The 26024-nt window shown below is 63.6% G+C and overlaps 1 protein-coding gene across 1 annotated transcript in view; it reads right to left on the reverse strand.

Moving 5' to 3' along the window:
* CBFA2T3 (CBFA2/RUNX1 partner transcriptional co-repressor 3) overlaps positions 1-26024 on the reverse strand; it is an 85139-nt gene that overhangs the window by 19612 nt on the left and 39503 nt on the right. The window contains exon 2 of the mRNA XM_089903414.1: positions 2502-2648. Within this exon, the coding sequence (XP_089759540.1) occupies positions 2502-2648 (147 nt within the window). The remainder of the gene's footprint in view (positions 1-2501; positions 2649-26024) is intronic.

Below are 26024 nucleotides of genomic sequence, written 5' to 3' on the forward strand. Positions count from 1 at the left end.
CCACAAGGAGACAAGCTGTAGCACTGTCAACAGAGACTGAGCCCCCCGTCACAGGGGGTAATCAAGGGCAGGATGGAGCGCTAGCCCCTTAAGGGTCCTCCCAGCTGCCGAGCAGCTCCTTTACATCCCTCCCCAGAGTTCTCTCAGCCCTCTGCCCCAGTCCCGAGCTACACCACAGCTTCAACTCTAAAATGAATTCGTGTCCAGGGCAGTCACCAGGCAAGAAGAACCACAGCCCTCAAGCCATGGCTCAAGGTCAGTCTCTGGTCAGCTTGGCTCGCAGGCCGGTCCTGGGGAATCTGGGGAGGTTCTTGGCAAGAATCCACAGGGAACGCAGGGGCTCTGTCTACTCTGGCTCCCATCAGCAGGTGCACAGAAGCGGTTAACCACCCTGCTTTCAGGGAATTCGTGGGTTAGGGAACAAATCTGAGGCCACCTTGGAGGAAGCCTGACACTTAAGACAAAAGCCCCCAGCAGCCAGATAGCACTAGGCGTCAGCTTAGGAAAGAAAGACGCTCTTGTCTCTCATAACCTCCATGCTCTAAACGGAGCCGGGACCCCAACGAGAAGGGACGGACCCTGAGCCACACGCAGGCTGCCACCCGCACGTCTGTTCGCAGGCCTCACGGAGGCGAGCTGGTGGTGTCAGCTGACCCCAGCCCAGTCCACAGCCTGGAACATCTGGTTCCCAGACCAGCACTATCTGGAACACGGGCTCCTGGACTGGGAAGAAAAGCAGGCCAGGGAGTCGCACCCACGAGGGTCGGGGTCCCCGGGTCGGAGCCCTCGACCAGACCCTCAGATGGTCTGCTGGTCTCTCCTGCTTGGAACCCGGACAACAGTTGTGGGGCACGTCATCTTCCCAGGGGGAGCTGCTGTTGCCCCGTCAGGAAGAACTCCTTTTCCCGCCCGGGCTGAGCGTAGGTGGGGGAAGTTTCGCCAGGCTGGAGCCTCCCCTCTCCACCCACGAGGCCGCACGGGGAGGCAGTGGTCAGTGGACGGAGACCGGCCTGCAGCTCAGCCCGAGGTGAGGACTGACTCTTCTGGAAAAGAGGGAGGGGTGACAGTCCCCGGGCGAGAAGAGTGAATGAGACAAAGCACGGCCACCTCTGGCCACTCCCGTGCGGCCAGTGCAGGCTGTGCACCCAGGATGGCGGAGGGCAGGGCCCCGGGGCGGGAGGCAGGGCCGGGCCCACCCCAGTCTCTGGCACATGTGGGGACCCTCACTCAGACCGACCCCGGGGGGACAGAAGCTGGAACATTCTGTGCCAAGCGATGTGTGGGGAGGGGTGCTTGGCCATTAAGCTCCTACTGTGCAGGGATCGCCCTGCTTTCAGGTGGCTGCTCCTGGGAGCAGGTGGTGTTGCCCCATCTCCCAACAGAGACCAGCTCACAGCCAACATCCTACAACAAGGGGCCCAGCCCGACCTCCTTCTCCAGGTGGGGGCCGCTGCCTGGCCTCGGAGGGCAGAACCAGTACCCTTCACGCCCAGGAATAAAGGCTCTGAGCAGAGCCCAGGACCCCGGGTGGGCGGAGTGGAGCCCGATGAACCCGGTGGGAGCCAGGGGCCACCAGGCCAAGGCATTTGAGGTTCCTGCCCCAGAGACGGGCTTCATTAGGGTTTCAAAGCCTGGGGAAGGGTCCCCCGGTGTGGGGCTTTCTGGCTTCTGAACATGTGGGTGGGGGAGGCACGTGGACTGCCTGCCAGAAACACCTAGTACACACTGCTGAGACCTTGGTCGAGGGGACAGGGAACAGTGTCCCCCATACCAGCCCAAGCCGGGGGTCTCCTTCTCAACTGCTCTGACTCAAAGGACCGGGGCTCAGGTGGTGGCTGTGGATTCCGAAGCCCACCCAGACCCTCTGTGTGTGCCGAGATGCTCAACCCAGGGCCCAGGGCCAGCGAGATACCACCTGGGGGTCAGGTCTGCCCACCACGTTGCTGGCAGCCGAGGCCCCCCTGACCCCAGCTCCTGGCCCACCCACACACCCGGCTCAGGCCTGGCCGCAGAGCTCCTCCAAGGCCACAGCTGCCTCCAATGGGCCCTCCAGGGCGTGCGGGCCCAAAAGGATTCACCCACATGCAAGTGACCTGCTGTGTGACCATGGGGAAGCCCTCATCCCTCTCTGAGCTCCAGTATAGCAGCTAACCTTGACAGAATGCTCACCATGTGCCCAGCGTGCTAAGAACTTCTAACTCACTCGCCCTCACAGCAGCTCCTTGAGGCAGGGGCCATGACCAGCCCGGCTTTACAGATGAGGAACGCCAGGCCCAGAGAGGTTAAGAAGTTTGCCCAAAGCCTCACAGCTACCAAGCAGAAGAGCTGGGACCCGAACCTCAAAGCTTGGGCCCTGACCCATGATGACATCCTCCTCTTAAAGGCCCAACAGGGGCGTTTACAGGTCCAGGATGGAAGCTCGGACCTTAACGGGCTCGAGGGACCCCCGGAGGTGCCTCTCCCCGCTGCGCCCCTCGGGGCCGGGCCCTGGGGTTACTCACTTGTGTGGGGTGTGAAGGGGGGGTGTCGCGTGGCCCCCTGGGATGCGGCGGGCGGCGGGGGCGGCATGCTGGGGGGCGTGGCCTGGGGCTGCGTCTTCACCTCGGCTGGAGAGCCAGGCATCGCGGAGGCCTTCTCCTTCCTGTCCGCTGTGGGCGCCATGGCCACCGGGGTGGGGGAAAGGAGAGAGAGACAGAGAGAGAGCACGGGTGAAGCAGGCCGAGGGGCACAGGGGTCGTGCCGCCCAGCCCCACCTGGTTCCCGGCTAAGGGCCCCAGCAGCTGGACGTGGGCCTATGTTGCTGGGGGCCCAGGTGGGCGACTCCCAGATGGCCCCCAGGTAGCTTCTGGCTCTGCCTACAGAGCCCGTCCCAGGCCCCAGCCTGCCCCAGATAAGCCCCAGGTGTGCTCACGGGTGGCTGACATCCCACCCACCTAGGACCGGAGAGCAGGCTTGGGTCGGCCCATTTCAGGTGGGCTGGAGGGTGTAGCTTTCAGAACTCTGGCCAGCCAGAGCCGGGCTGGAGTTCTCACTGTGGAAGTGGCCCTGGGGGAGGCTGGATTGTCTCTCCTGCAGACCAGGGAGTCGGGCGGCATCCCCCAAGCCTGCGGTACCCCGACTCTGCTTGCATCAGCCCCTCCTGGAGGGCATGTACAGACAGCCTCCCCACCCCCATTCCTGAACTCAGCAGGTCCGGAGCGGGCCTGAGACTCCGCACTTGTAACAGGCTGCCAGGGAGGCCCCCGGGGCCGCAGCTGCCCAGGTATTCTTTGCAGGTGGAGGGGGGTGAGCCTCTGGGCCTCCCCCCTCCATCTTAGCTCAGGGTCAGCCAGCACCAGGGCAGGCCGCCGAGACCCGGGAGCAGTGGCTGGGATTGTGGGTGGGCGTCCCCGCCTGTAACGAACAGGCACAGCCCACGTCGCCCCAGCCACTGCTCGCCCTGCTGACACTGACGGAGTCTCCCGGGGGCCAGGGGGCCGATGGGGCCAGGCTTGACACCTGTCAGCCATCACCAGGACTACAGCTCTGTCCCTCTGCCTCTGCCCCTGCCCATCCTCCCCTCCCAGGGGTCCCGCACGATCTGGGCAGACGTGGAGATGCACATGCACCCGGGCAGCCACCTCCGTGAACAGCGATAATGCTAATGAACGGCATTTACCGCTACCTGTGCCCCAGACCGTGCAGACCTCCCCTCATCGCTCCCACATCCTCCTTTACAGAGAGGAGGTGCCCTCGGCACTCCAGGGCCCAGGGGGTGAGAGCAGAGAAGCCCCCTCTCCACCGGGCCCCACGGAAGGGGGAAGCAGCCGCTCACCAGCAGCCACCCGGCCTCGCAGCACCTGCTGTCCACTCAGCTGGCCTCCCTCCCGCCGGGCGCCCTGCCCCCCAACAGCCCGTCTGTCAGGAGGCTGACGGCTTGGCACACGTGTGCCACAGCTGTGGGGGCCCGTCAACGCCATGCCTGGCTACGGGGCTGGCGGCCAGTCCCCAGTGACAACCAAACAAGGAAAACGTGGCCAGCGCCGTGGGCTCCAGGCCACCTCTGTGGGGTGCAGCCCCATCCTGGCCAGCCCTTCATCTGACCAGGCCACCCTGGGGCAGGCAGTCCCGCCAGCAGGCCAGGGAGGGCGCTTAGGGTGCCAGACTGGGACGTCTGGGATGCAGGGCCTGGTCGGACCTTCCAAAGCCCTTCCACGTTGGGGCTTCACTGGAGCATCACGGGTGGAGCAGACCAGAGAAGTGGATGGAGAGAAGCTGGCGGGAGGGGGCCATCAGGGAGGGTGGACCGAGTGTGCCCGCGATGACGAGGGTGCCACATCGCAAGGAGTCTTGCGCCCACCCCACAGATGCCTGCCGGGCCTGTGGATGGAGCGGGCAGTGCCCTGCTGGTGCCCGGAAAGCAGGCCCGAGGCCGTCCACTTACAAAGGAGACACACACACGCTCCTGGAAGATGACAGTCGTGGCTCCTGTTCCCAGGAAACCCTGTGAGGGGGACGCTGCTGCCAGCCCTGTTTTACAGGCACAGAGAGGTGCAGCCATCCACCAAGGGCACACAGCACGTATGGTTTGGGTGGGTCTGCAGGGTTCCAAGGCCTGGTTGACATCAACGCGAACTCTCCTCCTTGCAGGACAGGCAGCAAACCCAGGTGGATGGAGGTTCTGGGCTGGCTGGGCGGGGGCACCCCTGCGGCTCTCCCAGGTCCCACCTCCAGCCCTGGGTCCTGGGTCCCCAAGGGCTGTGCACAGTGGAAACCCCACAGGTCTTGAATCTTGTTTGAGTCTGGCTCTATTGCCTCCTGGCTGTGTGACCTAGGGCCAGTCACCTCACCTCTCTGAGCTGACTCTGTAAAGGCTGAGGGCAAAGCTCTCAGTGAAATTCGGTCACGGTTTACGGAGCAACTTGTGTGCCGGGACCCTGCTCTGGAGGCTGCCCTCGGCACACACCCCAAGCCATAAAGCAGAAGGTGACAGAGCCCCTCGGGGAAGAGCAGAGGTGGTGTGGAGACCGCGAGCGACAGCAATTGTGGTCCAGGGACAGAGAACACGAAGGCAGCAGGGAGTGTGCAGGGCCTCTAGCTGTGCAGGGAATCGACAGGAGGCTGGCTGGGCCGGGCTGGTGGGCAGCAGGGAGCCAGTGACAGTTCTGCACATCATCTCTCCTGCCTGAAACCCTCCAGCAGCTTCCCCTGCATGTGGGGCTTCCCAGGGTCCTACCCCCCGGCCCGCTCCCACGACACCCAGAGCCCCAGCTCCGAGCCCTCACACCCCCCCCGGACCACTCCCCCTTCCCTCCTGGGGGTCCAGCTCCGACCTCATGTCCTCAGGAGAGGTGTCCCCACATGAGACATGAGGGTCTCTAGCTCCCCTGGAACGTGACCCCCCGAGATGACCTTGTTTCCTGGCTCACCTGTCACAGGGTTTCTGGCTGGGCTGGCACTTCTGGAAGGCTGGCCACGAGAATGAGGTCACCACCAGCAGCCCTCCTAGAGGAGGGGTCTCCCTGCTCAGGGGCCAGAAGGGGCAGGTCGGGGGGTCCTGGCTGCCCTGGCTCCAAGGTGGGCCGACACGGGGGCTGCTGAGGGGCTGTGGACACACCCACAGCTCACCCTGCACTCTTGCCTTCCTTGGGGCTGGCCAAGCGAGGACAGCAGGGTGCGAGGGAGCTGAGTCCCACCCTCCTGACGAGTGGCTGCCTCTGAGCCAGCATGGATCAGAGGAGGAGGAGAAGCGTTCTTAGTGGGGGGCCGAGCACCCACCGTGGTCACGCCACCCGCGGTGGCAGCTATGATTACCGTCCTCTCGCCACCTCTGCACCCCTGAGCTGTGTGTGGAGCCCTGGTCAGCCCGTGCTGGAGCCAAGCCTGCCCGCCTGCTGGCCTGCGTGGCCTGAGGGCACACGGCTAACGACCTGCCAGACAGGCAGCCTCACTCTCCCAGGAGCCGGCTTCCTGCCCAGCCCCTTTCAAGGGCCCGCGCCAGCCAAGGGCTGCTCCCTCACCCCCTAAGACCCACTGCGAGGCTCGGACCCCCGAGGGCTGTGGCACAACCTTACTGCCCATCTGGCAGCCTGGGTAGGGCCGTGTAGGCAGGATCCTGCACCCACAAGCCAGCACGAGCAGGAGCTGGCCAGGACATGGGCGCCTGGGGAGGGGCCCGCTGTTGGGTGCTGACTGCTGGGGGCCGGTGAGGGGGCAGCTCCCACCCCCGCCAAGGCTGCGGCAGGGGGGACGTCCCGGCAAGTTCCAGACTCCGCCCAGAAAACCTGGGCCGGCCTTGTGGGGCAGCTCTTCCCCCCTCCCCCATTCTCAGGTACCTCTGCCCCCAGCGTCCACTCCCAGGGGTCCTCAGCCCCGGGGGAAGCCAGGCCCCGTGTGCTGCACGTCCACACGGCATCTCATTGGATCCTCATGGCCCCCCCAGAAGGCGCTGTCAGAGCCCCTGTACCGTGGCATCCTGTGCCCCGCCTATGAGAGGCACTGACCCCATCCATGGGACCCCGGGCTCGAACGGTCCCCCTGCACCCACCCCGGCTCTGCGTTTCCCCCACTCCTGATTCTAGGGTCATTGGGGGTCCTCAGCCCGAGACCCTCCACCCAACACCAGGGGTCCTCCTACACAAGCCCCCCTTTAGGGAGCTCTGATCTAGCAGGTCGGTTATGGAGCCCAGGCAGCTGAATGTATGTCAAGTTTTAAGTTCCTTGTTTCTTATGAGATTAATATATAAATAACAGCTTCCCCCATGACGGCTTAGCACGTGCCCCTCATGCCTCAGCTTGCCCACCCCTCATGCCTCAGCTTGCCCACCCCCTCAGGACCCCAGGGACCGACTTCGACTAAGAATTCCATGCCCCTGCTCGAGGACACACTGCACCTCAATAGCAGCCCCAGGAGGCAGGTCCTGCCATCGCGCCCATTTTATAGATGGGGAAACTGAGGCTCGGGGAGGACAAGTGACTTGCTCAGGGTCTCAAAGCCTGAGGGCAGCAGGGACCGAGCCTGGGGACTCTCCATCAGAGCCTCAAGCCCCCGCGCCCTGCAATCACTTGGGAGATTAGAAAGTTCTGAAGCCAACCCAGGGCTCCCTGCATGGGCCGACCAGAACACGGAAAGGGCAGCTGCCTGGGGTTTGAGGCCGGGGCAGGTTCATTGCTCTGAGTCAGTGGGTAATGCCCTGGGCTCCCTGACTCTGGGGCAGGGGAGCACAAGGACCACCTTCCCAACTCCTCGGGCTCTTTCCAGATGTTAGAGCTCCAGGGAGGAAGAATCGGGCCGGCCACAGCATCCCTGTCCCTTCCCCAGCCCCGTCAGCAGCCAGGGGCCAAGCCAGCAGCCACGGCAGCCCCAGAATCCCACACAGAAATGAAGTGGAAGATGGGGCGGAAGCGGAAGACACGTCTGGGCTTATCCCCAACCGGGGCTCCCCGCCAGCTCTCCTGGAGTCCCGCACAGCGCCTTGACCAAAACGGCAGCCCTTGTGCTGCCAGGTGGGAGACATCTCTAGGGGTGCCAGACCCCGCACCCATGGTCCTGGCTCAGAGGTAGGCAGACAGGGGCGAGGGGCCCAGCCAGTGACTCGTGACCCTCTCACAGCCCTCGGAGGCAGACGGTGCTCTGCTCCAACCTACGGATGGGGAACCGAGGCACAGAGAGGCTAGGTGACCTGCTCTGTTCACACAGCTGAGAAAGGGCTGGAGGCGGCCCCAGAGTCTTACCACCTGCCCCGAGGGCTGCCGCTGGAGGTGGTCCCCATCCAATCTTCTTCTAACTGTCCGTCCCCCGCTCCCCACCGCCCCATTCCGATCCTGTAGGGCGGGGGGTGGTCCCCGCTGGTGGCACCCAGTGAGCTGGAGGGTGAGACGCGAGCGGCCCCCCTCGGGGCTGGGCTGGACTTCCTCCCCTGGCCTCTGTCGCAGCCCCACCCACTGCCCCGCACTCCCAGCCCTCGAGAACATTCCCAGACCCCTGCGGCGCTCCCCAGGGCCCCTGGGAGACCCTGCGTCTTTCCCAGACCGCAGCTCCAGTTCCCACTGCACGTCACTAATCTGTTGACACAGGAAGCTGCTCTCTGAGGCCAGGCGCAGCCGGCGGGAAAGAACGTTGAGTGTGCGGAACAAGCCACCCCATCCATCACTGCCCTTGCCTCCTGTGTTCCCAGCCCGCCCTGCCCGTCTGAGAGCTGGCCACAGCCCAGCGCTCCCAGCCCTGGGGTTCTAGAACCCTCCACGGGAGGGGGGCCACGAGCACCGGCACAGCCCATTCCCCATCCGTGCGCCGCAGAAACAGCGGGCCCCGCTTTGATCTTTCGTGCTCTGATTCTGCCGTTACCTCATTTGACCCTCATAGAAGCTGCAGGAAGTGGGAAGGTGGGAAGGTGGGCCGGTACCGACGGGTAACAGCTACGGTGACAGAGTCCGGACTGCGAGCCAGGCCTGAGCTGAGCAGCCACACGGGTCCCCCGGCCTGGGACGTGGCAGATGGGGAGACCGAGGCTCAGGGCCGAGGCCACTCTCTCTGTGGGGTCTCGGGACGCGACCTGTGGCGCACCCACACCCAGTCCCTGGCACTGACCCGCAGGCAGGCAGGGCTCCCCAGGCCCGTGGGAGGCTCGGCAGGAGGCCTGCACCCTGAGGAGGAGCCCTGCGCCTCGGACCCTCCCCTGCGAGCGGGTGGCCCCTGGGCACACTGCCCGGCCTCAGCCTCCACAGCTGTAGGTAGGGGACGAGGAGGGAGCCCCACTGGGCCCGGCTCTGAAGTGCTGGCCTCCGCCCTGGGCCGGGCAGCTGGCCGAGGTTCTGAAGCTCCTGCCGAGGTGGACCGGATGCTGGACTTTCTTGGAGGCAGAGGGGCGAGCTGGCCCCTGACACACGTTTCCTAAGAGCATTACCAGGTGGCCCCCTGCCCCTCGGCCGGCATCCTGAGAGTGCCCCAGGACCCTCTGTGAGTGGCCGTCCCCTCTCTGCCCTCACCTCTCACGCTCTCCTCCACGCCTTTGCCCAAATGCGACGATCTTTCTCAGCGAAACCAAGTGCCCAAAGTAGGGCCAAGCACACAGTAGGTGCTCCACAAATGCTGTGGAGTAAGGACCAAGGGAACGGGGAGATGGTCCACGGACAGCGGGACGGTCATAGCCTCGCCAGCCCCACAGGCTCCCTTTCGGCAGACGCCAGTCCTGAACCCCCAGCCCAGAGCCTCGGCCAGAGACTGGAGGGGAACCTCCCCGGTCAGGTGTCCTCTGGAGCCCCGTCCTCCGTCCTCGGAAGGCCTGCGGGCAGGGCAGCAGCTGGCTGGTGTCAGGTGTCCCGGGAAGAGCCCGAGGTGTCCCCAGCGAGGGCACACAGCCACCCGTCCCCGGCGCCTCCGGGCACACTCTGTCCTGCTCAGGCCAGACTCTCCCAGGAGGATCGCAGTGTCCCATCCCCACAGACATCCTGCCCAGGGCGGGGCAGCCCATCCATCGGGGCCCAGCCTGGGCTCCCGGGACCCTTCATCCCACACCAGCCCTCGAGGAAGACGCCACTATCACCCCGCTTATGGATGGGGACAGCAGGGCCCAGAGTCACAGTAAGCGAGGTGCCTCCAGGGTCCAGGCCCCCTATTTCCTTTCCCATCAGGTCCAAACTGTGCGTGTGACATTCGGGGCCCGCACGGCCTCATCTCCGTGTCCTCCAAGGCCCCGACGGCTCCCGAGTGCCCACGCTCTCTCAGGCTCCTCCTCCGCGTGGCAGAGCCCTAGTCCGGGTGGATGTCGCTGCCCGCTGACGCGATGAGGAAATCGAGGGGTTGGAGGTCGGGGTTCACGCCAGACCACAGCTCAGCGAGGCTGCAGAGTCCTCTGACTCTGGCACCACTGGGTCCCGGCCAGGGTTTCCCTCCCTCCTTCCCTTCCTTTCTTCTTACACCCCCTATTACACCACCGCTATGAGCCCCAAGGCCCCTTCTAACTACCAACAGCCCCCGACCCCCCACAAGCACAGAGGAGACAGAAGCGGGTGTGTCTGTGGGGAAGTCAGGCAGCGCACGCTGAAGTCCACGGCTTCAGGGCGTCCCTCGTGGGCAGCACCCGCTCGAAGACGTGCCTGTGTGTCAGACACGGACACCGTGGGGGCCCTTGGACCCCGGTGCAGCGTGGTCGAGCACGGGCACCGTCCCCCAGCAGTGACAGCTCGTGGAGGTGGGAGCAAGGTGCCTCGGCCCTCCTGAGCGCCGGGCGCCCACGGGGTCCCGCTGCGTCCACACGAGGGGTGGACGTTGTTCTGCTTACGCGGTCCCAGGCAGGTTTCTGGCCTTATGACCGTCAGGCAGGACCTTGGAAGCCATGAGAGACGCGGGCGATGCTGGCGGTGCAGGCAGGTCCTTCCGGAAGGCCGGCCCCGAGCACGCCCTGGGGACAGGTTCACCTCCTTCGAGGCCACTGACCACTGCACACTGGCTGCTGTGGGGCCTGGGCAAGGTGGGACAGACCCACTGCCAGCGCGCAGAGGGGGCGGCGGGACAGCGGGGGCAGACACCTCTGCTTAGGTAGCTCCTGCCCCCAGAATGCCCTCCCCTCCCCTCAAGGCTTCCCGGAGGGTGGGTGGGGGGTTTCTCTCCTGGACCCTGGGGGTCTCGAGCAAGCCGGGCAACCGCCTGAGGGCTAACGTCCTGGAGCAGGAAGAGGGGCACATGGACCCTCCCAGAACCTCCCAGTGGGCGCGTGTGGGACAAACAAGGGAAAAGCTAGGCCTGCACCCCAGGAAGCAGCCGTGTTTCAGAGGGGCCTGTGACCCCGCCGGACGGGGCTCTCAGGCAGAGGCGGAGGGACTCGGGGGGCTCCAAGGACATGGGGTGACCCCTCACATCAAGATGGGCGGGTTTGACCAGGAGGCTGACCCCTCCCCACCCCCTCCAAGGCCAAGGTCAGGGGACGGCTTGTCTTTGATCCCCAATGCTCTGCAAAGCAACGAGAATTCTGGGGGGCGGGCAGCCCTAATGAGTCCCAGGAGCTGGAACTTGGGCCGCTTCCCACATCTGGTTTCAATCAAGGTCTCCGCCGACCGACGAACCAGTAATAATATACACAAAGATTAGTATCTTCCCTCCCTTGGTCTGGGCGGCCCTCCCGCCCCCGCTGGCGCTCCAGCCACGTCCCTTGGATCCTCCCGCGTGGCCCTTCCCGGTCCTGGGGTCTGACCGGGAGGGCTGTTCCTCTGTGCATTGCTGCTGCCGCCGCCGCCCTTCCCGCTGCAGAGCGCTTAGCCACCCCGGCCGGGCTGCCTCCAGGGACCCTGTGACCACCGGGCCTGTGGGTGACAACAAGGTCACCCGTTGCCATGGCAACAATACTGGGCTGGGAGCCAGGAAACCTGGGTCCCCCATCCTGCTCTGTGACCGACTGATTTTTTTTTTTTTTTTTTTTTGCGGTATGTGGGCCTCTCACTGTTGCGGCCTCTCCCGTTGTGGAGCACAGACTCTGGACGCACAGGCTCAGCAGCCATGGCTCACGGGCCCAGCCGCTCCGCGGCATGTGGGATCTTCCCGGACCGGGGCATGAACCTGTGTCCCCTGCATCGGCAGGTGGACTCTCAACCACTGCACCACCAGGGAATCCCCGACTAACTGTGAATCCATAAAATCACCCCAGCATGGCTCTGAGCCTCGGTATACCCATTGGTAATATGGGCCCGTAACTCCCTCTTCTCAGGTCGGGTGTGGTCTTAGAAAAGGAAGCGTAAGGAGCAAGGCCACTGTGGCTCCTGTGTCGGGGAGGTTCCAGGTGGCCTCCCTCCACCCCCGTCTCAGCCTCTCGGCCGGAGTGTCAGCGGTTTTTCTACCTGAGGTCTCGGTTTTCTCACCTGTGAGATGGGGATGAGAGCAGAGCCGCCCCGTAGAGGCTCGGAGGGACGGGACATGCTCAGCCAGAGGCGCCTTCTAAAGGCCCGTGGGCCTGGGCACCAGGCGGGGGCACAGCTCTGATTTTAAACGGGCTCCCTTTTTCTGGGAGCTGCGTATGTGCCTGGGTGCCAAGACCCCCTCATCCTGACAGAGCCCTGATGTGTAAGACCCGAGTTACAGATGGGGAAACTGAGGCACAGGGCGCGTGCCCGGTGTCACACGGCCATAATGCAGCAGATCCCACACGTGCAGCCCTCTGGCTGACGACCCTGCTGGTCGCAGGAAGGGTCCCTCACTGTGGACCCTCGGAGCCTGCCCAGAGGGGTGGCGGTGAGCCTCTGTCTGGGGGTGGGATGGAGGGTCCACAAGAGAATGTCCTGCTACTCAGGGCAGCCCCTCACAGCCTCAGAGGGGGCACTGCGGTGGCCAGGCTGCCCCCCGCCTCAGCAGGGGCTCATGAATCCCACTGGTGCTGAGAGGAAGCCATCTGCTTGGACGGGAGTTTCCCTTCTACCACCGAGATGCTGTGAAACTGGGCCAGACACAATCTCCCCACTGTGCTCCAGCCCAGGGGTCACCTCAGGAGCAGTCCAATCTCCCCTTTGTTCTGGCTGCACGCCCCCAGGCTGGGAGACCCCGTCCCAGGTACTCCTGTGCGGCCGCAGGGCCTCTGCACCTGCTGGGACGCCCCCCACGTCCACACAAGGCTGCCTCCTCATGCTCACTCAGGATTGGGTCCCAATGTCCCCCCTTAAAGGAGCCCTCCTAGCCCCCACCCCTGCCCTCCCTGCTGCATCACGCACTTTATCTCCTGTGGAGCACCTGTCAGCACCCGCAATGGTGGTCCGTGCGGTCCCCGTGTTCACCACCCCTCGCCCCAAGGACACGGGCCTCGTCTTTCCGTGCACTGCTAACCCCAGACCAGCACCGACGCCTGGTGGTCAGTAAGATGCTCCACAAAGGTGTGCCGGCTGACCTGTGAGAAACCCAGAGCGGCCCCACCTGCCCTTGTGCTGCCTCGGCCCCCTGCCCAGCCCGTTCATGTTCACGTTCGAGAGCTTGGTGGCTGTGGCCGGAGAGCCTGGGCGGAGCTTGGCTTGGGACCTGCCCCGCCCAGCGGCCCCAGCATGTAGTGCCCCTGTGTGTGTGGGGGGGGAAGGGGGGGGACCGAGGAGCTGTTCTGAGCCTGCCCCACAGCAGTAAAGCTTGGTCGTGGCTGCCTAAGACACCCGCCACCTGCGGGGGTGGACGGATTGCAAAACGGCCTCAATTCTCGCGCCCCCCCCCGCCCACTCACACCCCTTGCAATGTGACTGCAGCTCTTTCCACCCAGAGATGGAGTCGATTTCCCTGCGCTTGGATCCGTGCTGGTCCTGGGAGTCGCTCTGGCCACTAGGATGCGGCAGAAGTGACATCAGCCGGTTTGAGCCGGACACCAGGCGGTCAGCTCCACTTGCTGTCCTGTCGAGCCTGCTGGAGGCGAAGGCTCACAGGGGGCAGGGTCGGCCCAGCTGGGGGTCCAGGCGCATGAGGGGCCCGGCCACACTCAGCAGAGCCAGGAGCAAGGCCAGCCAGGACCAGGACCTCACGCATGAGCCGCCCAAAGACTATAAGCCAGATGAAGGTGGCTGTTTTAAGGCACTAAGTTTTGGGCAGTTTGTCACCCAGCAATAACTAACAGGTACACACTGGTACTTAGAACCACAACATTTTGGAGCTGGGAGGGCCCTTAGAGACCCAAGGATCAGATGTCACAGGGGCAGGTTCCAGCTGGACCAGGGTTCCTGCCCCTCTGCTCCCTGTTCTGGTGGAGACGTCTGGGCTCAGGTTAGCAGGCCACCCAACGGACCACGTCTGAGGACATCATCCGGCCCAGACAGCGACCTGCAAGGAAACTCGCCACGGCATTGCTTGTGAGGGGGATAAGCCCACAGGTGACAGGTCAAACACATCCTCCACCAGGGGGACCCTACGGAGCCTGAAATCACACGGTGGGTACTTTCACTCAGGAAACCGCTTTTCCGTGCCCACAAGCCTGAAGCACTGCACACACAAGGCACAGCGGTTTGCTCTGAGGCAGGGAATCAACAGAAGTGCAAACAGCCGGGCATCGGCAGCAAAGGACAAGAATACTCACTGGCCACTGTCACAGAGGCCCATCGATAGGTCAAGGGGCAGAGCCACACGGCAGAATACCATGCAGCAAGGAAAAAGGACACGTGTAACCCCCGGCACCAACACGGACAAGTGTCACCAACGGGAGGCTGAGTACATGACACCAGACCCCAAAGGGGACGGGCCATGTGATTCTACTTACATGAAGTTCAGAAGCTGGCATTAGGGTCAGGGTGGTAGTCCTGCGACAGGCAGGGACGGGGAAGGGCTCAGGGCCTGGGGCACGTCGGGGAACGTTGCCTGGTATCTGCACAGTCTGTGAGCACCCCCACATACACTTTTCTGTGTGTGTGCTGTACTTCAAATACCCGATTACTAGCAAAAATGGTGCCCCAGGATACCACCTAATAATAAGGAGAATCAAAAGAGGCGGAAACACGTGAAACTCCATCTTGTAAATAAACACACGTGCAGAAAAAGGACGAGAAACAAAAGGTGACCGTGGTTCCTGGTAGAAGGCTGGTCAGAGCCATTCTGTCTGTGTCTGTGTTTTCAAGAGGGGTCTGGGGGTTTGGTTGGAGCGAGGAGGCCAGAGCTGCCGCCAAGCGCAGATGCCCCAAACAAGGAGGGGGGCGAGACTTCCTTCTTGGACCAAGCCTGGGATGGTCACAGAGCCAAGTCCACGGCGCCCCGGCGCTGAGCGGAGTTCTGAGGCGGCGAGGGTGGAGAGCTCACAGCAGCTGGAATGGAAACCCTCCCTGCTCTCCGCCGGCCGCAAACGTGATCCAGATGTCCCCCGGCTCGCCCCGCGGCTGGCGCACAGAGGGAGCACATTCCTCGCCCAGCTGTCCGGGCTGCGCAGCCAAGAGCAGCTTCTGAGAGCTGAGGGGGAGGCGCCCGCCATCTGGGCCGCCTGCCGTGTGTGTGTGTGTGTGTGTGTGTGTGTGTGTGTGTGTGTGTGTGTGTGTGTGTGTGTGTGTGTGTGTGTGTTGCCGGGGGCAGTGGGAGGAAGGGTGCCCTCCTCTCCCAGCACCGGTCCTGGCACTCTGGGAGTCCCCTCCCGTCCACCCATGCACACCTGCCCCCAAGGGGGAGTGGCTCAGCTGCAGGCTGGCACACTAGTGTGAACAGGCTGTGATGATAAACGTGGCGGTGCCTGGGCAGGCACGAGGGGTGTGGGCACGTGGATAGAGAGACACGAGTGGGTGAGCAGAAGGCGGGGGGATGGTGCTGTGACCCAAGCACGATGGACAGAGTCCCCTCCTGCAGCTCTCAGTGGTGGAGGCGATGGACACACAGGCCACCACACAAGGTTGCGCGGTAGGGGGGAAAAGCCCAGCTTTGGGGGCGAGCAGGCCGGCCTCCAGCCATGGCCTCGTCACTGGGGTGGCCTTGGCTGGGCCTCCTCCTCTGATCCTTGGTTTCCCCAACTGCACACTCGGGCCGATGTCCCCGTGAGGACTAGCTGTGCGCCCAACACCCTGCTTTGCTCACACACACACCTGGCGGGGATGTGATGGGGCGGGGGACCCTGGCACCCCAGGAGCTGCGTCGCCTGGTGGGGGAAGTCCTCCTGGGGCCCAGGACATCTACACTGAGGCCTGAACAAAAGACGTGTCCCCCGAGGGCTGCGGCAGCACCTGGTAGAGGCTGCCGTGCAGCGTGTGCACGTGTGTGCGTTTCCTGGGGGGAGGGGCTGTGACCCCAAGGAAGACTGCAGGACACCGTGGAACAAAAGAGGATCTGATATGTACACGGAGAACCTCTAGAAGGAAACAAAAGCTGCCCCTGGGCAAAGGCAGCATGGCCCCCTCCTCTCTGCCTCCCTCCTGGACCAACCTCGCTTTTAAACCACCTCCTGATTTATTTTTAAACTGCCTGCCGCCCACCAGCATTGTGCCCCCCGCCAGCTCTGAACGAAAGTGACAGTAACGTGAGCAACAGACAGACAATGACAAAGTGCCACTGAGCGAATAAACAGAAGCCTTAGTCCAGATCTCTTATTTTAAAAATGGAACTGACAAAACGCAAGCAACTCATTGGCCACAACACCCTCTGAGGATGGTCGGTGCCCAGGCTTGGGTGAAGCGGAAAGCCCTGCATCCGCGCAGGCACACCTGGACTGGGTGCGTCACTGGGAGAGGCAGGGAAGAAGAGGTGCATTGCACCTGTGCGATGTGCACAGCTGAAGCTGGGAGGGCGTCCTGGTGGAGGGCGCAGCTTGGCAAAAGCAGTGCGGTCGGAACTCCAGGAACAATCTAGTATCGAGCTCCACCTGTGCACGAAGGTGGAGAGCAGGGCGGGGAGGCCGGAGGGTCTGGAAACCTAGGCCACGCGGTCGGGATATTCCCCTGCCGGCAACGAGGCGCCCCCGAAGGCTTACCCGATTCCCAAGGCATTTTCGTTGCTTAAAAAACGTGCAGACTGGCTGCATATCACCTTGAACGCCCCAGAGGAATGCTGCCAAAATATAAAATAATAAGGCTGCTCCTGTGAATGCTAAATAATAATTAGGGACCGGCGGTTTACCCTGCATGCATGGCCCATCGAGGGCGTCTCCCCAGAGTGCCACATGATTCTCCCGCCAACCCCGAGACACAGAACACCGCCCTTGGCACGCGTGGCCCGCGAAGACCCCGGTCACCCGTGACGGGAGCCACCGATGCGGACGAGGGGGTGTGGCCCCAGGATGCTGCCCGCGAGGCCTGAGGGATCCCAGGTGGTGACCTGCACCCGCTGAAGCAGGTTTACAAGTCACCGCCCGCAGAGGTAGGGGCTGAGGAGGTCGTCTGGGCTGGCTTTGCTCCGAGGGCCAGGGTGTCTCCAGCTCTCACGCCCCACTTTTGTAAGGATGACCCGAGAGCTGGTTTGGCTGCTCTGCGGTGAGCGGCAGCCCGACATGGCGCTGCCCCCGTGCCTGCTGCGGGAGCCCCTGTGGACCGGGACTGGGGTGGGGGCAGGCCTGTGCTCTCTCGCCCCACCCAGAGACAACCAACCCCCCTTCTGTGCCCTCTCGCTTCCTGGACGTGGAAGGCCCTGCCCAGGCCCCTCCCTGACCCACACACCCAGGGACGAAGCCGGGCCCACGAGAGACCCCATCACTGCGGGGGCAGCAGCCCTGGGCCCCAGGCCCTCCCGTCCTCCTGCCTCTGCCTTCATGGGGGAGGCTGGGGGCCACTGGAAGAGCTCACGCTTCCTCTGGCAGAGAACTCGGTAAAGACAGGAGATGAGGTACCCTGGGGGCCTTACAGCTACAGCATTCTATCGTGGTCAAAGCTCATAGCACCGGGGAGGCCATCACTGCCTCCCTTCCCATATGCTCAGAGAGGTCCAGGTCTGCACCCGAGGTCACACAGCACTGGTGCAGGCTGGGCGCTCCTAAGGACACAACAGGCACCTCTGGCCCCAGCAGCTCTGTCTACTGCTCACCTCCTCAGATACCTGTGGTTAATTTTACAATTTAACGCCAGCCACACCGGAGAGGCCTGGGGGCAGTGTGGCCTCACACCACCTCTTGGAGGGAGGCACCGGGCCCCAGCCTCTTTGCATCCTGGGCGCCATCTTCCCAGGACCCTTCTCCCTGATGGATTCCAAACAGTCCATCTTCTTCCCCAGGAACCGTCGAAATGTTCCAGAAGTTCCAATCACATGTCACCCAAATGTCACGGCCCAGACCCTCCCCCGCAGGGGGGCCAGGAGCCTCAGGGGCCACACACAGCCCGTTTCCAGTGCAGAGAGCTTCTTGCACGTTTGCTGCGTGCCATGGGCCATGCGTCTACCCCCCACTCCCACTGTCACCTCATGCAGTCTCTGGAACCCCGCTATTTCCCTACTTTCAGAGAGTCAGCAATGTGCCCGTGGTGAGCGTGGCAGCCGGCCCCAGGTGGGGGTCATAGTCACACAGGAAACCCGTGACTATAACCCGCTCCTACCCCTCCCAGCCCCCACCCACAGTAACTACTGCTGACGGGTCTCCAGGATCCTTCCAGACACTTCTATGTAAACACAACTCTGTGTGTGTCTGTGTGTGTGTGTGTGTGTACGAGACCTGGAGGCTATGCTCATTCCCGCTGCAGTCTCCTCACCTGTGCAATGGGGAGGATGGGCCCTGCCGTCGAGGGTTAAGAGGAGACGCAGAGGGCTTCCCTGGTGGGAAGAGTCTGCCTGCCAATGCAGGGGATACGGGTTCGAGCCCTGGTCCAAGAAGATCCCACATGCCGCTGAGCAACTAAGCCCGTGCGACACAACTACTGAGCCCGTGAGCCACAACTACTGAGCCCACGAGCCACAACTACTGAGCCCGTGAGCCTAGAGCCCGTGCTCCACAAGAGAAGCCACCGCAATGAGAAGCCCATGCACCGCAGCGAGGAGTGGCCCCTGCTCGCCACAACTAGAGAAAAGCCCGTGTGCAGCAACGAAGACCCAACACAGCCAGAAGTAAATAAATAAAATAAATTAAAAAAATAAGACGCAGAGTAATAACTAGTACAGGCAGCAGCCAGGCATACAGCAAGTGCCAAATTAGTGCCAACCTACAACAGGAGACACCCGGAGCCCTTGCTTTCTCGAAGGTGCTCCCCTGAGCCCTTGCTTTCTCGAAGGTGCTCCCCCGAGCCCTGCCGCGAGACGGAGGGACGCCACGCCACACCACACAAAGGCAGGTGGAAAGGAAGCCTCCCCCTCCGCACCCAGAGGAGCCCCCAGCCTGGCAGGACGGTGTCCCCTGCCACTTCCCAGCCCTGCCCCCCACCCTGCTGGGTGGTCTCCCCCCAGCCTGGCCCACCCAGCCTGGAGGCCAGAGCCCCCAGCGGGCCCTGGGGATGACACTAAGGGGACACTAAAGCCTTCTGGGGAGGCAACCCCGTGAGCCAGCGTCCCCACAAGCTGGGAACAACCTCCTTTCACTGGATTTAAGGAAAACACAGTCCTCTGGAAGCAAACCTTTTAAACAGATGTTTCCTCTTGGCACGAACTTCCCGGGCGGGGCCTGCGCTCTCACACAGAGGCGCGGGGGAGACCAAGTGATTTCCATTCTTTTTAGGAAGGGGAGGAAAATATTTTTAAAAATGTGTTTTACAAGCCTGCCTTTGCCATTGTTTATGTAAACAGGTAAATTGTTTCCTGCCTCAATTAAAAACATCTGCCACATAAATGAATCCCAATTAACTCGTCCTGCTTTTAATTAGTCTGTTAATTACACGCAGGCAGCAGAAAGGATGCCTACGAGTAGGCGAAGCCGAGTGCGCGCCCTCCCCCCAGCCTGGCAAGGATCTGGGCTGTGTCTGGCTCCTGGTGGATGAGCATGGCAGGGAGCTGGTGGCGCGGTGCCAGCCGGGATTCCCTGATCTGGGGCTGCCGGGTGGGCACCTCCTCCAGGGGCCCCTGGATGGGGTGGAGCCCCCTTCTACAACCCCTTCTGCCCTCCCCCCTCATCTCCTCCAGCCACCCCCCTCATCACTGGGGAGGAAGGAGGGACCTTAAGGGCGCCCCACTCACATCTCGGCCATATTTTGCTGGGGGAAGGAGGCGGCCAGGGAGTGGAGGCCTGTGCCTGGTCCAAGAAGGCCTGCCTGGGAGGGGCGGGGGGGAAGACAGCTCGGTCAGACGCTGCATCGCTGCATCGCATCGCTGCATCCTGAGCACCGGCCTGGCCGCCTCAGGAGTGCCCCTCACCCGCCCCTCGCCTGCGCCCCTCCTCCGCCCCTCCTCCGCAGCCTTCACCACGGTTTGTAATTTCTCACCCTCTTGTGTTGTGCCTGCTTCCCTGAAGCCCGGCCCAGGGCAGGAGGCGGCCAGTACATGCTCTGTGAGTGAGCCTCATCCAGGGAGGCTCACCCAGGAGATGTCATTATTCCCACTCAGGAGGCTCGGGAGGGCGGAAACCCCTCCAAGGTGTCACATGGTCACATCACCCCTCCGGAGGGGCTGGATTTGAACCCGGGGGGAGCCCTGATTCCAGGGTGTATTGACAGCACCGAGTATATCACAGAGGCCAAGCTCGCGAGCCGACGCTGTCCCTGGGGGCTGGGCTGGCGGGATCTCAAGCCTCACGTCTGATGGGCCCCTGGGGTGCCCCCTCCTTCCACACCTGGGTCTCTCCTTCCAGGGTGGGGGGCACATCCCGGCCTCCCACAGACACTCTCCCCACATCTCCCCCAGGTTCCCAGGGCTTACAGAAGCAGAAATGGTCAGAGCCCACCCAGCCAGAGCGGTCGGTGGGCTTCCACTCACACTCCAGGCCCATCAGGCAGGTGGGCACCAGAGCCGCTCAGCGAGAATGATGCTGCTGAGGAAAAGGGTAAGATGTGTCCGCCTGACTGGTGATGTCTGCCACGGGCATCGGAGTGGGCAGAGAATGAGAAGCCATGTCTGCCACGGGCATCACAGGAAGTGGATGGAGAGGTACCCAGGATTCAGTCCACCTTTCACCCACAGTGTTCTAGAATAGTCTGCCTCTCCAACTGCCGGTGGGCACCTGCTCAGGAGGCTGGCTGCACCAGGCCTCCTCTGAGAGGTGGTGAACAGTCCACAAATGCACAGGCCAGAGGCCAGGGGCCAAGCCCTTCCAGCACCGGCTCCCAGCTCACAGGCTGCACCTGGAATCCTGTCCCACCCTGGGAGAGGGGGAGGGGAGCAGCCAGTGCTAAGTAACCAACAATGTATTAGCTCATTTAATCCTTCCAACAGCCCCGTGAGGCTTTCCTGCTATCTAATAATAACGTCGACACGTAAGACATGTTACTCCCCCCCGTTTTACAGATGCAACTCACACACAGAGGTTCAGTAACTGCTGGGCACACGGCTGGGGCGCGCAGGGGTGGGGCTCCACCCAACGATGCAGCTCCGCGTGTGCCCAGCCTGAGCGCACACAGCTGCCTGGACCCAACCCGCTCCTCTCCCAGACCAGCAGCGGGCTGCTGCGGTGAGCCACAGCCTTCGGGCTTGAGTCGGGCAGCCGTCCACCTTCTGGCCACAGCTATGAGTGGGTCCCTTCGCTTGGTTCAGCCTCAGCATTTTCCCCGGGAAGTGGGGGACCCTCACCCTGCCTCGCGACACGGGTGCGAGGATTCTGGGGCTGTCCTGCCAGCCTCCCTGCATGTCTCCCCTTCCAGGCAGGCCACCAGGCTGAACTCCTGCACGTGGCCAGGAAGTTCCTTGAGCTGCTGAGGCCAAGGCCAGCACGGGCCCAGGCCCGCCTGCACGCTGTTGGCGTGCCTGCACCTCAGCCTCGCCGGGTGGGGGCCTCCTTCAGACCTTCTGCAGCGTGCTGTCCCTTCAACACCCGCCGGCCATCAACCTCACATGGGTCTGGGCCTTTCTCTGGGGTTTTTTGGCCAATTTGAGCCATAAGATGCATCTAACGGCAACTCTGCACAGAGCGCTGGGGCAGCTGGGCCTGACGTGGGGAGCCCCGTGCTAGCTCACCCTGAGCACATCTCCATGCCCGGGGGGCTCTCCGAGCAACGGCCAGGAAGGACAGCCGTCCCCAAGGCCCGTCCTTCAGGCCAAGAGATATCTTGCTGGCAGCCTGCAGCCCCATGTGTTCCAGAGGGCCCGCCTGCTTGTGGGGAGGAACCCAGACTTGCTGGTCAGGACTTCAGATGGGCAGTGGCCACAGGGAAAGGACCACAGGGACCCTCAGGTCCCCCACGCCCCGGGTCTGAGGCAAGGGCTCGTGATGACCCGAGTCAGAACAGGGACCCCACACCCCAGAGGCCACGTCTGCAGCGGGAGGTCCACACCCCGGGGTTTAAACCCCAGTGACCTCCTCTGTGTGTGGCTAGATGAAGCCACCCCCTTAGAGGTGACACAGGCCGGGGGTGGGTAGTTACAACAGAGGGACGGTCCTGCAGAAATGAGATGCTGCCGGCCAGCGGGCGCTCACTGGTCAAGTGCAAGGTTCAGAGTGTCCACATGCTACATCAGCCCCGAGGTGGAATCGCTGTGCTGCTTCCGAGGGGCACGGAGAGGGCAGGAGCCGGCCTGGGGTCACAGAGCGGCAGCCTCACCCGCCGGCCCTCAGTCCCCTGATCTGGAGAACAGGCCGTGTCCACAAAGGGCAGAGGATCTGTTTCCAGCCCCGCCTCCCCGCCTTGGACGGCACCGGGCAGGCAGATGGGCCGGCGCTGCTGCAGCCGCGGTGGCAGCTGCTCTGGGAGAGGGAGCAGCGAGCCGGCTCCACACCTCCCTCCTGGGCGGAAGCTTCTGGGTGTTCTGACTCATTCCACAGAACCTCCAGGAGATCTGCGGGTGGGGCCCTGCTGAGTCAAAACAGCCCGGGGTTCTCTGTGGAGGGAGGAGCAGCTCTGCCGGGGCTGTGAGGCCATCCCCCCGCCTGACAGCAGGGAAAGCCGAGGCCACCACTGGCCCCGGGGTCTCCCCTCTGACCCCGGGAGGCTTGGCCAGGCCTGTCGTGAGTCTCAGGGCATGTGGAATTGGGCGGCGCTTTATCTGGGGCTGCGCCCTCATCTCCCGGGTTCCCCTCAGGGTGAGCTTCCCGAGGCCGAGAAGTGGGGGGCCCCGATTGCGGCCGAGGCCGCGGGGCGCTCCCAGTCACGTGACACCCTCCCGCCCCGGTAGTGTGACCGTTTCCACGTGACCTTTTTTTAAAAGAGAGCTGCTAAGGAAGCCCCGGCACCTTGGAGGGAACACCTGTGTCCGTAGGCCTCACCCCGACCGCCCCCCGCGGCCTGCAGGGCGGCCTCTGTGCAGACGGTGCTCCGTGCGGGTGTGTGGGACTCGCTCGCTTGCCCTTCCTGTGATCCGGGGACAGCCCACGGCAGGGCAGACACTCTGAGCTCAGTGTGGTTCAGACCCACAATCGTCCAGCACAGCAAGCTTCCGGGGAGTGAGCGGGACAGACCCGAGGGGCAGCCTGGGCTCAGTTCCGGCCTATTCCGGCTCCACAAACCTTCCCCTCAGCTGCAACGCCCTGAGGACGCCCGCGGGCCCTCCTGGTCTCTGAATGCCCATCTTCCGACCCTCTCCCAGCAGCGCAGGGCTCAGGGCACAAGTAAGCTTCCCCCGCCTCCCTCTCGGCAGGCCTCGGGGCAGATGGAGACGAAGCGCCTGCCTCGGCTTGAGCAGGAGGACAGGGCGAGTGCCGAAGCCGCCAGTCGTGGGGCCACAGCCTGACCCAGGAGGCCCGCGAGCCTGGGAAGGCGCAGCTCCACGCGGGGATCTCCCTCAGGGACAACTGGCCACTGCCGTGCGGTCATGAGGGTGGGGGGCAGGCAGACCCCAGGCGATGCCAGGGCTCCCATCAGATCAGCCCTGCGAGTGCTTCAGCGCAAAGCCTGGCGCACGGGGAGCTCATGGCTTTTCATGCCTTAGTATCGTTTTCGTTCTATTTTCCGCCGGGCCACGCGGCATGTGGGATCTTAGTTCCCTGACCTGGGGTCGAATCCACGTGCCCTGCCGAGGAGACACGGAGTCTCAGCCACTAGACTCCCCGGCCAGGGAAGTCCCCATGCCTCAGTGTGTATGCCACCACCTCCACCAGCCAAAGTCCTCAGTGCCCACCGGCGGTTCCCAGGCCGTGCTCCGCCCTTCTCGGCACTCCTCCCTCATGTCTCTCCAGCCACAAGGCCACCTCGCTGGTCCTCAAATGTGCCAGGCACACTCGTGCCCCAGGGACTTCACACAGGCTGTTCCCTATGCCAGAGGGGCTGTGCCCTGGTGGCCTCCTGGCTCCCTCCCTTCCAGGCTTCAGCTCAATGTCACCTCATCAGAGAAGCTGGACCTGGCAAGGACAGCAACCTCCCCCCAGCCATAGGCCCTCCCCGCGGGCCCTGGTGGAGAAAATGTTCCTCGACCCCTTCGTTTATTGTCCGTCTCTCCCCAAACAGAGTAGCAGCCCCGCAAGGGCAGCGGTCCATCCGCTCGATTCTGGAACAGCGCCCGATGCACGACAGGCCCTCAGGCGCTGTCGAAGGAACGAGCAAGCACCACCGAACCAACTACGTTTTAATTGACGGCTCGTCTCAGCTAAATGTCACCCAGCTCTGTGCCGGCGTTTCACGGCCGCTGGGCGTGGGCTGTGCCAGGTACCAGTGACCCCCACCCTGGGGCCAGCCTCCCGGGCTTCGTCCAGGAAGGAAACAACGGCTGGAAAGCGGGGTCACGCTGGAGGGGGAGCCCTGATGAGCAGATGTGAGCGGAGGCAGGGGGCGGGGAAGCACCGCCTGGAGTCAGAACGCAAACCCCCAGCCCCCCCGAAGCTGGGGTCACGGTGGCTTTGGCCAGGCCCACCCACCCCCAGCATGCAGGGGGCTCAGAGGAGGAGTGAGGAACTGAAGCTCTGCTGCAGTTCGAGAGCTACGCTGTCTTCCAGTTTGGAGAGAAATGAAAAATCATCATCTCACGCACCCTGGCCAGGCCCTGGGTACTTAGATTCTGCCCTGTGTCCAGACAGGCTAGGGGAGGGGCCAGGCCTCTGGGAGGGGAGGGTCCATCTGTCCTTCTCCAGGGACCGCCCCACGTGAGGTGGGAGCCGGGGTGCCCGGGGGACAAGCTGTGTCAGCTGATGGCGGACAGGCATACCACGAGGTGCCAGCCTGCTCCTGGCTTTGCAGTGGCCCCAGAGGCCCGGGCTGCCTGGCAGCTGGGAAGGAAAATGCCTAATCTCTCAGTGGTTCCCGGGACGGGGCCGTCTTGGCTGGGGAGACTGAAGCAGAGGTGTCCCGGAGTGATCTCCACCGCCCTCCCTTCCTCCGCCCCAGGCCCAGGTTCTGCAGGGTCCCAACCCCCAGGGGCCTGTCCTGACCCCCCACCCTGAAACCTTCCGTAATTCTTCCTGCAGGAGGGGGGCTCCTCGCCACGCCACACAGGCTCCTTACACACGAGGAGTCCCCCATCCTGGGTGGCCAGAGGGAGAGTCTGAGGACATCACGAGGTGGAGACTGAGCGTCCCCGCCGGGCCCCGTCCAAACTCCCGACCCAGGAATCCTAGAGCCGGCACCTGGTGGTTCTATGCTATGGAACGAGGGGTGTTCTGGCCACGGCAGGCAGAGCTGGATGACTTCTCCATGAGCTCGCCTGTCCCAGCGAGTTGTTTCTGGGGCGTGCCCTCTCCTGCCTCTCAGCTGCCCCTGGAGTGAGCCCTCGAGACGCCGCCTTTTGGGAGCCAGCGGGGTAAGGTTGAGGTGGCCGGCATGACCCTGGCCGCCTCCCCCCGTGGCCCCCACGCAGGCAGGACTCACGGCCCGACTCCAGGGCTGGAGAGCAGATGAGATAACTGTTTGTGGAACCAAATACAGCGACAGCTTGCAGGCAGGCGGGCCCTGCTGTTCAAACAGCCCTCTCCCAGCACCCGGCGAGGGCATCCCCGCAGCCGTGACCCTGGCATCGCCGCACGCGAGATGGGGGCGCTCACAGATGACACACGTTCCTGATCCTCTGGGCCTCCTGGGTGTCAGGCTCCCACCTGGGCTCTGGGGCAGCGGCGAACAGACAGACGGAAGTCCTGCCCTCACAGAGCTGACCTTCGAGGAGGGAGATGTGGTGCCGTGCAAAGAGGCCCAGCGGGGAGGGGGAGGGGCGGCCGTGGGCACTCATGGCAGAGAGGACTGCTGGGCGGGACAGAGGGGGGCACTGGCAGCCACGTGTGAGGGTGGGGGGAGCACGCAGGCAGAGGGACCCGCCAGGCCCCGGTGTGCCGGGGAAACAGCAAGGCAGGCGGGTCAGGGCTATGTGGCCTTAAAGCCACCGCAGCAATTTGGGCAATCTGGCTCTGTCCCCGGAGGAGCCACATCTGACTAGCTTTCTGGGGGCCTCTCCGGCTGCCACGTGGAGGCCCCAAACTGCCTGCCTGTGAGTGGGGGGAGAGCAAGGGTGAAGCCGGAGACCAGGTGCAGAATCTTGCTCGTGCCACGGACGCCGGACGAAAGGTGCCAAGGAGACGCGGTAACTGTTTGCGGAACCAAATACAAGGACAGCTTGCGGGCAGACGAGCCCTGGCGGCCCAACCACCCTCCAGGCTCCTGGCGGGGCATCCCCGACAGCCAGGAATCACCACTCCGCCCCGCCCCCGGGCCAG

Source organism: Delphinapterus leucas, chromosome 20 (genome assembly GCF_059928025.1).
Source record: "Delphinapterus leucas isolate spDelLeu-1000000601 "Yukka" chromosome 20, BTC_Dleu_Yukka2, whole genome shotgun sequence".
NCBI lineage: Eukaryota > Metazoa > Chordata > Mammalia > Artiodactyla > Monodontidae > Delphinapterus > Delphinapterus leucas.